Source organism: Paracoccidioides brasiliensis, assembly GCF_000150735.1.
Source record: "Paracoccidioides brasiliensis Pb18 unplaced genomic scaffold supercont2.1, whole genome shotgun sequence".
Lineage (NCBI taxonomy): Eukaryota > Fungi > Ascomycota > Eurotiomycetes > Onygenales > Ajellomycetaceae > Paracoccidioides > Paracoccidioides brasiliensis.
In genome coordinates this window covers 814,623-830,128 of record NW_011371358.1, presented here as the reverse complement: position 1 = coordinate 830,128, position 15,506 = coordinate 814,623, and the positions used below count along the sequence as shown (strand labels likewise).

The following is a 15,506-nucleotide window of genomic DNA, read 5'->3' as shown; positions in this document are numbered from 1 at the left end:
CCTCTCAATCGTTGGAACCTCACTTCATTGACGGCAATTCCTAGTATGTCAGGGATCCATCCCCTCCTCAGCTATGATACTGAGCATGAGGAACACAGGGATGTCTCAGGGCCTCTGCAGCAGTGGGGAGTTTTGAGTGGATCAATATTTAGAAATTGCTAAATAAGTAAAATACAAGTCCTAGAACATAACTCTCTGGAAGTTTTCCAATTTCCTCAATGATCCGATAATGATGTAGTTAGGGCATCCATTTGCCCTTTTGAGAATGGTATATTCTCCAACTTACCGGTGCATCCAAAATTCGAACTCTTCCTCAAAGTCTGGGTTCACAGATCGCTCGATGGTGTATCCGGATTGAGACCTACGGCCTTCATCCCAACTCCCATTAGACTTGTGACCATCGCACCGCAGATAGACCGGTTTAAATAGCGGCAGTACAGCGGTTCGAGGACCGGAAAGCAACTGAAACCTGGGTCATTCAGCGAACAGGACTGGCGGTAAAATGCCGGAAGTGTAGACTGAATGGGTCTTTCAGAGCTTCAAAGAATCTGTACTTTGCTGCCTTTTGCGTGTTCGATGTATCAACAGACGCCAGGTTTCTAAATCCCGGAAGACTTTTTGGGGCATTTCATCCCAAGTTCGTCTTGAGATTTCTTCATTTTCAGGTGCTCAGAACCTGAAGGCACTGGCACGCACCCCGCAGACACATGGGAGTTTCTTATTATAATTATCTTTCGCTGATTTAATTTCTACATAGAAACGAAGCTGTGAGAATACCACTGGGCCAAAGAGATCTGTCACTTCTACAGAATATAGGACCCTTAACCATAGGTAGAGTTGATTTGGGGGGGTTTAAACTGCCAACTCGCTGAAGTCGTTTATTTACGTTGGCACACTTCCATACTAGAAGTTCACTAAACGTATGTATCCAGGCATCAAAAGCCCCTCTGTTACATTTGCTGTATCCGTGCTCCTCTCCTGCTTGCGTCTTTTCCAACTATTTTTTTCGGTTTGTCTCTTTTCCTTACCATTTTTCTCCCTTTCCTTAGTACCGGCCGGCATGCTGAAATCAAGGGAAGCGATCCGCCACCAATGAAGGACCCTGGTTTCATTGATACTCAATGGGCCTGGAAAAGGGAGATAACGAATCGCCAGTTTAGGTTTTCCTCTTCCCTTATTTTTGTTTCCCTTTTTCTTACCACCCCAGAGACTCTCCGCCAACTGGATGGAAGTGGAGACCGGAAACCTTCAAAAATTCCCTCAAATTTGAGCTTCAGTCTACAACCCTGGGGTTACTTCTGTTTGCAAATGGCGGACAGGTATATATTTACATATACGTATATATATATTTACCGTTGAAGAGCTCTTCCATCCCTGCGGTGGCTCATCGTGCCTCCGTTCTCCCGTGCTCACCAAGAACTGCGTATGTAACGATACATCATATACATGATTCTTGAAGCGCTTGGGAGCTTATTCTGTCCTGTCCATATCTTATAATTTTTCAGACATGGCAGGCAAACCACAATGGAAGGGAAGGAGAGGATGATGGCGGGGTCGCCATGATCCTGGGTGTGGCCACGACGCTGGGGGTGGGAGACAAGCCGTCTTTGGTATGCTTGCTGATCGCACTCGTCGTCGTCGTGGTAGTGGTGGTAGTAGGGGGACTGGGGTTGGGGTTGGCGGCGGAGGTCAGGGTAGAGGGAATCAGAGATGTAGCTTGTCATCAATCCCAAATATCTTCTCGAAAGATGCCCGTCTCCCATTTTTGGGTATAAACATATACCGGTAATAACTAATACATATGGCTCTGCCCTCAGATATCCAATCAACATTCCCAAACTATACAGTGAAGCACAGATGCTCTCTTCTGATACGGAATCGTCATCTGCTCGGATGGGGGTGGAAATCTTCCTATCGGTAGGAAAGCTGAGCAGATCAATCTGACTTTTGATAGAGCAACAATTTCCTGCATTCAGCAAGAACATCGCAACTGACTCTTAAGGCCATACTGATCGGCAGTGCAAATCTTAGGTTTGATGAGTCCCCGTCTTATTCCATCAAATACTGCGCGGAGGGTGAGGATGAGCCCCCAGCATACGCTAGAACTTACTACGTTCGTGTCGACCCTTCTGGGACTCTGCAACTTGGTGAACTGGTCGACCGCCTTTTCCTCTACCAATGCAAGCTCAATATTCAGTGGAAAAGAGGGAGTCATTCAGGCACTGAACATTGAATGGGGCATTACCCTAAGAGGGCAGAAGATATCAGCAACATCGGCTCAAACAATCATTTTCTTGTTGGGTTGCCAGATGCAAAAAAGCTGAGCTTGGCTGGTGGGCTTGGGGCATTGTGGGGGTTCTCCATCAGTGTCCGAGCTGCTACGGCCTCATTCTACTCAACGTTCAGGTTAAACATGCTGCGTGTTTCACTAAAGGTCCTCTTTCCGAGGTTGAATAATTCTTGAAGAATAATAGCCGTGACACGAAGAGCATGGAAATGTTGGACAGATTTCTTGAAATCAGTCCGTGTCAAGGTCACTCATACGAAAAGGACCACCCGAGACGGCCGTGAAAATCCTCGCAATCAGACCAGTTCTTGGCCTGGCTACCGTTTGTGACGGCGACAAGATGGATCAGGTGCCAAGAATGCTGAGAACAAGCACAGGATCCAGAGAAGTGAACTTTTACAAGGTATGCCGAAGAGACATCTCGTAGTTATGTGAGCGACTATGACTACTTCCGCAATTGTGATCATCTACCCTGGATGGCAAAGGGAATGATAAGCTAATATCTTTTGTAGCTCATGGCATAATTGTAGCAGATCCCGATTTTCCAGTCATCAATATCGGAAGCAGGCAGCGCCCGATATATTTCCTTCCTCATGTCTGTATTATATTGTCTGGCCAGGCTTCTAACATGACTTTGAGCCCCGCCCAAACTCAGCAAATGATCAGGTTTGCTGTTCGCAAAGTCTTCACAGAATGCGAAGTCAATACACTAAAAGGGGTCACAGATTATAGGCGTCGCTCCTCCTGGGAGGTCTACAGTGGTAAGTAGATTCGACATGTTTTCTATTCACCCCTGTCTGGAAGTTAACAATATTTCATCTTAGTGGAGTTTGGGCTCAAGCTTCACACCCAGAAGTGATTGCAGTGCCCGCAAGGGTCTTGAAAGGACCCCAAATCAGGTACAAAAGTTTCCATGAAAATTGACAGGCCGACAAACACTACTTTGGCAGCTGTAACATGCATGATAACAAATTTTCGACCGCAAAACACGTGCAAAATTGGATATATCTGTTAAATTCAATCGCAACATTCTCAATCCCCTTGGCCTGGGGTACAGAATTTCGTGACTCAGACTTTGAGCTGTTTTGTCATCAGGTTACAAGAAGTTGGCATGAGCGTTGAAAAACCGAATATTGTTATCGTTCCAAAGGACGATGAGCAAGCGGTCGAGCTCCAAATTGAGAAACTAATTAAAAAAGATGCGCGGCTGCAGCCTATCTTGTTTTATTCTCCCAATTGCAAGCCCCAAATACAATCGCATCAAGGACCTCTGCCATGTTAAATTTGGCGTGCACAGCTTTTGCGCCGTTGCCAGCAAGTTCGCCAAACCAATTAATGCCATGTATTTTTCCCATGTTGCACTCAAATTCAACCTCAAGCTCGGCGGCGTAAACAACCACTGGAGCCAAAAAAGCTGATTCTCATTTCCTATAACAAAACCATGGTCGTCGGCATCGACGATACCCACCCTTCTCCAGGCTCTGCCTCCAACACTCCTAGCATCGCTGGTGTTGTTGCATTCATGAACAGCCAGGTGGCCCAATGGCCTGCAGACCTCCCCATCCAAACCTCCTGCCAGGAAATGGTCTCAGTGCTCGACGACCTTCTGAAAACCCGCCTGATACTCTGGGCCAAGCACCGCCAGCAAAATTTCCCAGAAAACATCCTCGTATATCCTCGTATACCGTGACGGTGTCTCGGAAGGCCAGGATCAGGTCGTCCTCAACAATGAACTTCCACTTCTCCAAAAGTGAGCGCCTCCCTCTACTCGGCCACAGACACCAAATCCGGCCTCCCGCGCATAAAGTATCATCATTGTCGTCAAGCGATATAATGCCCGTTTCTTCCTCTCCGAACTAGGCGACGCGGACCACTCCTTCAACCCGCGAAATGGCACCGTTGTTGACCGTGGAGTCACTGACGTCCGCAACTGGGATTTCTTCCTAGAATCGCACACAGCGCTGCAAGGGACTGCGCGCCCAGGCCGTTATTACATCGTCAACAACGACGAGGTCAAGTCAACAGCTGCAGCGTCGGCGATGTCGAGGGTCGAACTCACCCTGGTGGAAATGTCGCAGATGCCGTCGAACCCTGACGCATAATATGTGCTACTTGTTTGGCCGCGCAAAGAGGGCCGTAAGTATCTGTCCTACGGCTTATTATGCTTCTTTAGTTTCTTCAAGGGCTGGGTGTTATTTGAGCAGGTTGTTTGAGCAGAAGGCAGAGGTGAATGAGGGTGAAGGTGAGGGTGAGAAAGCAAAGTGAGTGTGAAGTGAATGTTCATGCAAGGATGAAAGATTCCATGTTGTACATTTAGGGAATGAGGTGTAAGAGGCAGGGGATATCGTAAGAAGATATGGGAGAATCAAATTGAAATAGCGATTTGTTAAGATTTGCAGCAGAGAAGGAGAATGTATCAGAATTGTTTTGGATATGACATGTTTGTTTGCCATGCTATCGTGTAATTAGTTGAATGTCCTTGTTTCATAAGTTTGTCTGATATATAAGGCTCACGACTGTTAGCTTCAGAATATGGAATATGGAATATTTGTTATTTGTTATTTTTTTACTAGTGATATACACTCCTTTTCACATAATAATGCAGCATCCATAGTTATAATCAGCAGTCAGCTAAAAGATGATATGAATTCCACGAATCCTATATCTTCATCAGTTCCGCATATCAGCATCAATCATGGATAGGACCCAAGTAGTTCTGATCCGTAATATGCAACGTAAAAGTGAATATATCACTAGTTGGTGTTTTGGGTTCTATGATTAGCCAGAAGATATGTGTAAACTGTAACTGTAAAATGTAAATTTACCATTCAATATAATATGCGTCGTATGTAGTGGGTAAGATAAGGTAATCATACAAGCAGAAATGGAAGGGCCAAAATCCAAAAGGAACCGCAAGTCTTAATTGGGTACATGAGGAGAACTGTTCAAGAAAATTTAGAAGCAGACACGAAGGCATAGCTCAAAAAGTCTAATGTTTTTTTTAAAAAAAAAATGGTTGACAGGCGATAGCAAACTGGTTATGTAATGCACAGAAGATGTGCTTCCTAGGTTTACTAAATATTTCTGTTTTAATATCCGTTTCCTTTTCTTTCCATCCTTCACTCCTAACTGTCATCGACAGGTTCGTGAGTATTGAAAGAGGAACTACGGAGGAAATAGAAGAAATGAAACCAATTCGCTTGGTGCAGCTCTCATGATGTAAAGTGTACATATGATTGTTCTATCGTTCCTTTCCTATTGTTACACCCGGAGCAACTTAGCAGCGTGTGAGATGATCGTATCATTCTGTGGGAAACTCATCTCCTCCAACTTGACAGCGTAAGGGGTTGGGACTTCGGCACCGGTAACACGGACAGCAGGGGCCTTGAGGTAATCGAAAGCGTACTCCATTGACAGAGCAAGAATTTCAGAACCGACACCGAACATTGGGAAGCCTGACTCAATGGCCATTAGATGGCCGGTCTTCTTGACAGACTTGATAATGGCCTCCACGTCTAGTGGCTTGACGGAGCGCAGGTTGATCACCTCCGCCTCGACGCCATATTTCTGCTTCATCTCTTCAGCGGCAGCAATGGCTTGGCCGACACAGCGGGAAAGAGAGACAATGGTTACGTCCCTGCCGATGCGTTCAATTTTGGCTTTGCCAAGGGGTAGGACGAAGTCGTCTCTTTGCGCGGCTTCGCTCATTGGGAAAGATTGGCCGTACATGAGTCTATAGAGTCAAACTGATTAGCTTGATTTCGCTATCCATAGCGTAGTACAACATATAAATTGTTTACTTACTCATTTTCGAGAAAAACAACTGGGTTAGGATCGCGGATTGCAGCCTTAAGAAGGCCCTTCGCATCCTCTGCGCTCCACGGAGCGACCACTTTCAGACCTGGAACAGATCCATACCATGCGGAGTAGTCCTGGGAATGTTGAGCAGCAACACCAGCAGCGAATCCGTTGGGGCCTCGGAAGGTTATGTTACATGGTTGGATACCGCCCGACATATAGTGTGTTTTGGCCGCAGAGTTAACGATTTGGTCGATTGCTTGCATGGCAAAGTTGAAGGTCATAAATTCGCACTACATCAGATACGATTCAGCGTACGGCTCCTACATTAAGATATCATGTCACTAACCACCGGCTGTAAACCAGCTAAAGCAGCTCCAACCGCTAAACCGCAAAATCCGGCTTCTGTGATGGGGGTGTCGATGACTCGCTTCGGGCCAAATCGGTCTAGTAGGCCTTTTGTTACTTTGTATCTAAATGCCCCGAAGAAGTTAATAACATCCAGCAAATATTTGCAATATATATAAGAGTAGAGAAGGGACCACGAACGCTCCGTTATATTGTGCGACCTCCTCTCCCAAAATGAACACCTTCTCGTTCGCCTGGAACTCTTCCGCCAAAGCGTCGTTGAGGGCATCTCTGACAGTCATTTCTTTCGTCCCGCTTGGCGTCGCATATGCCCGCCGCTGGAGAGCTGAAGGAGCGCATACTGCAGGTCTGAAAGCTAAGCGGAGTGGGGCGGAGCAGAGCCGTGATGATACCAGGCGGGAAGCCGGCCTCAGCAGTCTTGGGGTGGCCATTGGGGACAAAGGAGGAGCCAATGAAAAAAGGGAGGAAAGAATACAACGAACAGAAAAGATGTTGGCAGAGGAAACGGAAGAATTGAGACGCAACAATGAGACAATCCGCAGCTTGCTGATGAGAGTCGGTGCTTGGACGATGAGAGGAACCCCGGTGTTGTATATTTCCGGATTGGGGCGTCTTGGCGTTGAAACTTGTTGGGCTTCCCGATGGAGCTGACTCAGCAAAGGAGCTTGATCACGTGATTATTTACAAAAGCGGTCATTGGCTGAGAAGCTTCGGCTATCCACTTTGTTCCATGGATTGAGCACCAGTCAACCAATAGGAAGCTAGCAGCACGACTCGCTCACATTGCGCACTTAAACCATCTGGCGTTTAGTCATCAGAATATAAATACTTTAAGATTATCACCATTCCATTAACAGTTAGCCCGTCCCATAAACCTTAAACCAGCGACAGCTCAACGACGTCATCTGCTCAGCTCTGCTGACGTAAAACGCTTGTTCATCTTCAATAGTAACCATCTAACTATAGGTTCCGATTTGATAAGAACTGACATTCCCATACTGAGAGCGATGGCTGGTTAATTATCAATATATAGACATAGATTTTGGGCTATATTATTCTTATCTTGTTTATATATTTACTTAAAACAGCCATGAACTTATTCCTTGCCCTTTTGGGGCTCTCCACCTCCGCACTCGCTGTGCAATCTTCAGCTCCTAAACCTATACCGGCCCCGATGCGGAATCTTACATTTGGCCAGGTTAATTTCCTTCATACGACCGATACTCATGGCTGGCTCAGTGGCCATCCCCAAGAGTAAGAGTCGCTCAGATTCTCGAGGAAGATCCAAGCTAACTATTCCATTGGTAACTCAGAGCTTCATACGGTGCCGACTGGGGGGATTACATCACATTTGCCAGCCATATACGAAAAATGGTCGAGGCGGAGGGAGCAGATTTACTCCTGATAGACACGGGCGATCGAATAGAAGGAAATGGGCTCTATGATAGCTCAGATCCAAAGGGTCTCTATACTGCAGACATCTTTACACAACAACATATCGACGTCATATGCTCCGGCAACCATGAGCTATACAAGCAGAATTCTTCTGAAGATGAGTACCTCATTACGGTTCCCAATTTTAAAGGCAGCTATCTGTCCTCAAACATCGACATTATTGACCCCCAATCCGGCCAACGTGTACCCTTAGCCCCTCGTTTCAAAAAGTTCACTACAGCGAAGCAGGGCATACGCATCGTGGCATTTGGATTCTTGTTTGATTTCAAGCAGAACTACAACAATACCATTGTGCAACCTGTCGAAGAGGCAGTCAAGGAACAGTGGTTTCAAGACGCTATTCGAGACAAAGACGTGGATCTCTTCCTTGTGATTGGGCATGTTGCTGTGCAGTCGGAGGAGTATACAACCATCTACAAAGCGATTCGGGGGATGAACTGGGACACCCCCATCCATTTTTTCGGTGGCCATTTTCATATTAGGGATTATGCCAAATACGATGAAAAGGCTTATGGCCTTGCCAGCGGCCGGTTCATGGAAACAATTGGCTTCGCTTCAATAAATGGCGTATCGACCGGTGGCAAGAAATCACCAGCCTCAGCCAATCTGTCCTTCTTCCGCAGATACATCGACAATAATCTCTGGTCCTTCTACTACCACACAGGGCTCAACGAATCCACTTTCCCAACCGAGCAAGGCAAGAATGTCTCGAAAATGATTGAGGATGCCAGACTTGCTCTGAATTTAGACCACACACACGGCTGCCCGACGCATAACTTATGGATGTCCCGCGCGCCATACCCCCACAATGCAAGTGTATACAGCTGGCTAGAAAATCGGGTTCTTCCTGACATCCTCCGCGCGGGTTTGCGTGCTGACAAGACCGGTATGGCCATCATCAACACAGGCGCCATCCGCTTTGACATTTTCAAGGGCCAGTTCACGAGAGATTCAGCCTACATGCTATCCCCATTTACATCTGGCTTCCGCTACGTCAAAGACATACAGGTCGAAAAAGCCAAACAGGTCCTCGAGGTCCTAAATCGGCAAATGAAAATACTAACCAAAATGCCGCAGTCGACTCTTTCCTCGTCGGCTTTCCTCTCCCCGCCCGAGCAGCAGGCGATAGACTCTGGTATCGTTGTAAACGATGACTATGATAACAACCACCATCAGAACCAAATCCACATGAACAACGCACAAGATCAAATCCCCCTTTTCTCTAGCAACGACGACGATGACGAAAACCCCAATCCACCAACAATCTGTCGCATCCCAGGCTACACAACAAAGGACAGCGTAGGTGACGACGGCGATGACACCATTCACACTCCCATCAATTTCTATAGTGTACCCAACTGCATATCAGCGATGCTTCCTCCATCTTCATCTCCATCCGCTACCGCCACTATGTCCAGCATTTCCGCAGACACCGACACGGTCGACTTAGTCTATATCGACTTTATCGAGCCGTGGATGGATTTGGCGTTTAAGTTTGTCGGGTTGGATGTTGATATTGAGAAGGACACTGAGACGTTTTTGGCGGGTAAGACGCTCAAGACGATCATTGTAAAGTGGGTGGAGGAGAACTGGAGATGTAAATCTACCGATGGTGAGGAGGGGGAGTAGAGTGAGGATTTAGATAAACTGATTTTCGGGGGATTTGCTTCTTCTCCCCCCCCCCCCCCCTTTTTTTTTCCTTTTCTTTTTTTCTTTTTCCCCCCCCCTCTCTTCTTTTTTTCTTTGGAACCTTTCGGTTATGGATATTTGGAATCTCGGGATTACGGACAGGAGTTTATTTGATGTTGATACTACTTTTGGAGATATACAGCTATACACATTGGATTTTATGCTGCGTTGATCTAGCGGTCTTGGTATGGATATACAATTAATGATTTATAGGGGCTGTCTACCTGAATTTCAGAGAATGTTATAATGCGTTGGAGAAATTGTTTGCTACCAGCAATAAACCATCAAATGGGCTGGTCATTCGCCCTAGGTTTTCTTTCTAGATCTTCACGTTGCCTCGTCTTCCAAAAAAGCACAAAATATCCATATTGGATGGCATATGGGGTCGACGGATCTTCTGAGGCGTTTAACTAATATTACGCCTAGATTTACAAAGACAAATTCTATAATTACAAAACAGCAACATGCCCAAGCCATCATTCAACTTAATCCCCCTCATAAACAAAAACACTCTTCCCACTCCTCTTCCCCGTCAACGTACCCTGGACCTCATTCGCCAAAACATCCAGCTGCGTTCCCCAACCCCACTTCACCTCCTGCACAGGGATATCCTTAAACTTACCTTCCCTCATCAGTCTCAGGATATCATTGACCGTTTCACTCTTCAGTGACGGATTGCTATCACCCCATTTAGACACCCAAAACCCAGTCAGGACCAAATTCTTGAAAATCAAAAGTCCGGATGGCAACGTCAGGGGCTGCTTGGCCATGGCCCCGTACGTGACCATGCGAGAATTGGGCGCGAGCACCTTCAACATGGATGTCGCGCTGGGCCCGCCAACGCAGTTCAGCGCGAGCCGGATAGGCTCTGTACCCCGTCGCGTCAAGTCATGCACGATATCGCGGAAGGTCTTGGAGGAGAGGAGCTCGGATTCGGTCAGGACAGCCGTGGCGCCGAGGGAGAGAAGGTCGTCCTTTAACGCCTTTGTCGCCGAGGGTGTGTCGCGCTCGCGAATCACGTTGAGAGTCTTAATACCCCAATCCCGCGCGAGCTGGATGGCTGCCCGTCCCACGCCTGAATTGGCGCCGTTCTGAATCATCCATTCCTCTCCCGGCTTGCCCACCCAGTCCCAGTCGCAGAAATCCTTGAGCATCCGATATGCGGTAACGGGGTTAACGCCAACGGTCCCGACTTGCAGTGGTGTCAGGTTGGTGCGGTCGTCGATTTTTAGGAGTGATGATTCGTCGAATTGTGCATGCGTGCGCCAGGTACCCATCCCCGTCCTCTTCATGATTACCCAGTCACCCTTGGAAAGGGATTTGACGCCGGAGCCTGTCGAGACTACTTCGAACGCGGCTTCATTTCCCCCAATCGCTACGGGAGTGCTGGTACCGAGGGCGGAGCTGAAAGCGGGCTTGGATGGGTAGACGCCTTGAATTTGGTTGACGTCAGCAGGGTTAACGGGAGAGGTGAGGAGGCGGACGTTGACTTGGGTGTTGTGTGGTGCGGAAATGGAGTATGAGTGTAGACTAATTTCGATCGACCGTTAGCAGGACATTGATTTGTACAATGGGTGAACCGGAGGAAAGTTAAAAGAAGGATAATAACCTCAGGACATCTTTGGGTTCGCCGTAGTTGCCATATACCAATGCCTTGGCCTGGGTGTAGCCGTATGCGGAGATGTACCGTCGACAGTCAAGCGGAAGTTTGGAAGAAGTATGGCAGGCAGGAATAGCATGGATGGGGTTAAGGCAGCTCGCAGGCTTTAATTGGCCTGGTAGGCGGAGGGCAGCTCTAACAGAAAACATTACTATTGCTTTCTAACCGTTCGGAGAGTCAAGACGGTAGGTGTTCGGTTTTTCGGTGCTGCTCATGTGGTTTGGTGCAGAAATAAACCGGTGATTCAAATCAGGCATGATGACGTTGGTGTTTTTCAAACTTCGGGAATAACTACAAGCAGGTTAACTACTTCCGTACGAACTCCGTATGAACTATATTGAGAGCTACAGAACTACAATAAAAAGGCTGCTGGAAAAATGAGATATTTAGTTGCTAGAATTTCATCATCTCTGTGAATTCATATTCATATTTACATATTCTCAATACTGATTTCTTATTTTTCTTTTTCAACGTTAACGATGTTTATAGTTCAGAAGATAGTAGAGAACACTGTTATTAAACTTCTTGGGTCATGATGAACTTGAGACTGGATAGCCTTTCAACGAAACTTATGGTGAAAAGTTCCGGTAATTGCTGCATCTGCATCAACAAATCATGTGTACAGGCAGGTCGGCATGAAGGGGGTGTTCCTACCAAGGACAAGACGAGGAATCAAAGCCTGGATTGCTCTGTATCTTCAGGCGCCCCCGTATCCTTTGCCAGCACAGCTATATCCCAACACAAGAGAGTGAGTCACAAGCTCATTCCCTCTGGCTGGTTGGATCGATGTAATTCGGCTTCGAGCTATGTTTTGATAACCGACACCGGCGGGTGAAATCCTAGTACTAAACATCAGAAGCATCTGTTACCCAGACGAACAAACAAAATCTTCTTCAGCTTCTCTAAAGGGATGTGGAAGTTCAACAAAGATAAGCTGCAATCCAAGGGAGTACGGGGATATAGGAATGAAAGGGTCAGGGTCCGCTCAAAACAAAACCAAAAATAAATATAAATAAATATATATATATATATATATAAAGGGCCCATCTTAGACTAGACAGCCTTCCCCGGCAGCTTTTGCTCAAGCTTTGAAATAGACGAGGGCGCTTGAAGGCGGAAATGACTACGGAGTTCTCCGTACCTTAACAATCAATCAGTTAAAGTTGCTAGTGAGTCCCAAGCTAAGCAAGGTCAACTGAGTCAAATGAGTCAATGACCCCCATAGAGACATTTAGAACAAGGTTTGGTATTTGCCAGCGTTTGTAGTCTCAAATCTAATTAATACTACTGGAGAAACCTCTAATCCCGCTGGACATTGGGTTTGGCTTTCGAGGAGGCTTTGCGTGGAGCTTGTGCCCGGTAAGTTCACCAACCTGTTAACTAACTAGTTAACTATAAGTCGTCAAATTCAACAGTGTTGCAACGACAAAAGGAAATAAATAAAATAAAATAAAAAATAATTGGTTGGGGAAAAGATGCCTTGTCCGACTTACAGAAATAAAACCACGACCTGCTGTGTGTGGTTTCTTGCCAGAGACTGTCTTCTTCTCTTCATTCTGGACTAGTTGTCGCAGTTGCGATTGCGTCTGTACCGGGTCTGCCAGGGACTGACAGCATAGGAAATACCGGGATTCAATTGTGACGGGGTTGTAGGCCTGACTGCACCTGTGCTTTGCAGATGCTGGGAGCTTTCAAAATAGGCTAGAAATCTCGGCTTTCACACTTAATGAACCGTATATTCAAGGCAGAAATGTGTGCAACGGCGGATGAACTTCTAGGAACAGGCGATGGATTGAAACTCCAAGATTCCGTAGTTAATTAATCGTGCCTCCGCGCACCCACATGAGGTGTGGGTGCGCCACAGTGTAATGATAAAAACAGTGTAACAATAAAAATATCAACTTCTTCATTAATCAATCTTCAAATAATAATATATCACCACCACCATGACCAATAAAATAGATGATCTTGAAAAACATATTCAGAGTACCATTGAAGTCTATAATGACAATTGAAAACAGAAAATCCTACCTCTGGTATGCAAATTTAACATTTCTTATCAATGTCTTTGAGCAAGAATCAATGGAAGAAAAACATGCAATGCAAAGACTGCACTGAACAAGAAGCTTAGCAAGAGTCAGGAGAATGTGTTAAAAGAGTGAATAGCTCATATGAACAGAAATAATTGCTCACTGACTGCAGAGCAGATTCAAAATAATATGAATCTCATTTTCAAACATCATTATACTGATTCTTCAACCTTCTCATTTGTGATCAGCAAGATGTGAATCTATCAATATATACAAAGCTTGAATGAGTATAAAAGAGTTAAGCAGAAGACAATGAATCTGAAAAGAATTACTGTTGAGAATATTAGCTACATCAAGATATGATTTGACTGTTTGAAAATCTTACTTCAAAAGTACATATTTCAAATCTATGATATCTACAACTTTGATAAAATTAGCTTTCAAGAAAATCAAGAACATGGAAAATAAGTTATTACTGCTTTTAAAGACTTTAATTCAATTATAACTTCATCATATTCTCAAAGATTGATCACTGTGATTGAGTGTGTTTCTGCAGATGATGAGATATTGAATTTCTTCATCTTCTTGAAATTCAAAATTTAATTTGAAGATTGATATACATAAAGTAATCTATCAGATGAATATACAATTATGACATCAAATACTGATTATATCAATAATGAGATTGACTTTGCATGAATTCAGCACTTTAATAAGATCTTTAAAAAACATCAGCAAGACAGTCATCAATTGCTGCTTTTTAACAATTATGAATCTCATCTCATTGAAGAATTTTTACAATACTGCAATCTTCATAAAATTATTCTATATGAATTCTCTTCACATTCAACTCATATATTGCAATCTCTAGATGATGTGTCTTTTTAGCAGTATAAGTACTATCATTCAAAGACAGTTAATCAAGCTGTGTAATACAGATATGAGCAGTATGAAAAATATCAATTTCTACAGAATCTAATTGATGTCTGCAAAAAGACTTTTCAATCTTCTACTATTCAGACTGACTTTATAAATTGTGGCATTATCTCATTCAACTTATAATCTATACTGCTTAAGCTAGATTTAAAGGTCTCTGACTACTCTAAGTTGCAAATATATGAAGAAGACTTCTTTTCATCACAATTAAATTGTTTAGATACTACTTCATCACAGCTATTCTCATTCAAGACAATTGAGAAGCTACAACATCATATTCAAGTGACAAAGAAGACAATATCAGATATGAAGAATACACTTGATTTCAAATCATCTCATCTGAACAATCAATTGAACAAGATTTTCTAAGATAGTCTTGTTCAGACAGAACTCAATGCTATAAGAGAGAGTGAGATTAAGAGTTACTATCTTGTAATCAAATATCACAGCATTAAAAATACACATCAGCAGGTTCAAGTAGGAGGTATACTCACTGTCAGAAATGCAAATAGAAAGATTGCACAATGTAAAGAGGAGGAAGCAGAAAAAGAATATTATAAAAAAGTCAAACATTTTGAAAGAGCTTGAAGAAAAATACCACAAATCCAACTCAACAAGAGGTTAATAATATATATAAACATCTCGTGAATAATACAGCTACTACAGATGATATAGATAAATTAATTATCATAAATTAGCAGCATGGTGATGAGATATTAATTTTTGAAGTTCTAATTATCCATATTTTTATCATTACACTGTTTTTATCATTACGCTAGGGCGCACCCACATCAGGTGTGGGTGCACGGGGAACAATTAATAGTTAATCTTGATGCAACCGAACTAACCCCAAAGCGGTCAACCGCGAGCCAGCAGCCTCTGCCACCCACCGCAAGATCTAGAACGTCTGTCTGCACACACCATCTTTAAACTCCTCTTGTGCTTTTCGATTGTTTGTGACTACATTTTCCATTTATCTTGAGGGCCCGGCAATACATATTTATGTATCTAAATATAGAAAGCATTGAGAGCCCCGTATGGTATTTTGTCTACAAGGTTGAACATGTCACGGCTGTTTAACTTCCAGAGTTAGCCCATGTAACTCTGTTTGTATTGCCTCGTTCGAGTCCATAGCTGCAGCAACAGCGGAACTTACCTTTGTCGAAAGGACAAGGGAGAGGCAGGATTAGTACAATGATCTTACATGAACAAAAGTATATATATTCAAGGGATATATATGCAGAAGTAACTTTTACCATATGATTTACGTATTGAATAGATG

At 44.4% G+C, this 15,506-nt stretch overlaps 6 protein-coding genes across 6 annotated transcripts; 3 read left to right on the top strand and 3 right to left on the bottom strand.

Moving 5' to 3' along the window:
* Positions 1-282: 282 nt before the first annotated feature.
* On the bottom strand, positions 283-1,763 carry PADG_11070 (uncharacterized protein; the record flags this gene model as incomplete). Its single annotated transcript, XM_010758371.1, has 2 exons — positions 283-462; positions 1,521-1,763. 2 exons carry the CDS (start codon positions 1,761-1,763, stop codon positions 283-285), a joined length of 423 nt encoding a protein of 140 aa, XP_010756673.1.
* Positions 1,764-1,857: 94 nt separating this feature from the next.
* Positions 1,858-3,211, top strand: PADG_11069 (uncharacterized protein; the record flags this gene model as incomplete). The annotated part of the gene is made up of 7 exons (XM_010758370.1): positions 1,858-1,917; positions 2,003-2,155; positions 2,252-2,434; positions 2,523-2,690; positions 2,818-2,882; positions 2,927-3,048; positions 3,117-3,211. 7 exons carry the CDS (start codon positions 1,858-1,860, stop codon positions 3,209-3,211), a joined length of 846 nt encoding a protein of 281 aa, XP_010756672.1.
* Positions 3,212-3,728: 517 nt separating this feature from the next.
* On the top strand, positions 3,729-4,389 carry PADG_11068 (uncharacterized protein; the record flags this gene model as incomplete). The annotated part of the gene is made up of 3 exons (XM_010758369.1): positions 3,729-3,878; positions 3,946-4,037; positions 4,095-4,389. 3 exons carry the CDS (start codon positions 3,729-3,731, stop codon positions 4,387-4,389), a joined length of 537 nt encoding a protein of 178 aa, XP_010756671.1.
* A 1,159-nt stretch (positions 4,390-5,548) lies between these two features.
* On the bottom strand, positions 5,549-6,885 carry PADG_00246 (pyruvate dehydrogenase (acetyl-transferring) subunit E1 beta; the record flags this gene model as incomplete). Its single annotated transcript, XM_010757967.1, has 4 exons — positions 5,549-6,020; positions 6,092-6,378; positions 6,435-6,558; positions 6,635-6,885. 4 exons carry the CDS (start codon positions 6,883-6,885, stop codon positions 5,549-5,551), a joined length of 1,134 nt encoding a protein of 377 aa, XP_010756269.1.
* A 659-nt stretch (positions 6,886-7,544) lies between these two features.
* Positions 7,545-9,538, top strand: PADG_00245 (uncharacterized protein; the record flags this gene model as incomplete). The annotated part of the gene is made up of 2 exons (XM_010757966.1): positions 7,545-7,708; positions 7,768-9,538. 2 exons carry the CDS (start codon positions 7,545-7,547, stop codon positions 9,536-9,538), a joined length of 1,935 nt encoding a protein of 644 aa, XP_010756268.1.
* Positions 9,539-10,083: 545 nt separating this feature from the next.
* On the bottom strand, positions 10,084-11,407 carry PADG_00244 (uncharacterized protein; the record flags this gene model as incomplete). The annotated part of the gene is made up of 2 exons (XM_010757965.1): positions 10,084-11,128; positions 11,208-11,407. The coding sequence occupies 2 exons, from the start codon at positions 11,405-11,407 to the stop codon at positions 10,084-10,086; spliced, it is 1,245 nt and encodes a 414-aa protein (XP_010756267.1).
* Between the last annotated feature and the right edge of the window lie 4,099 nt (positions 11,408-15,506).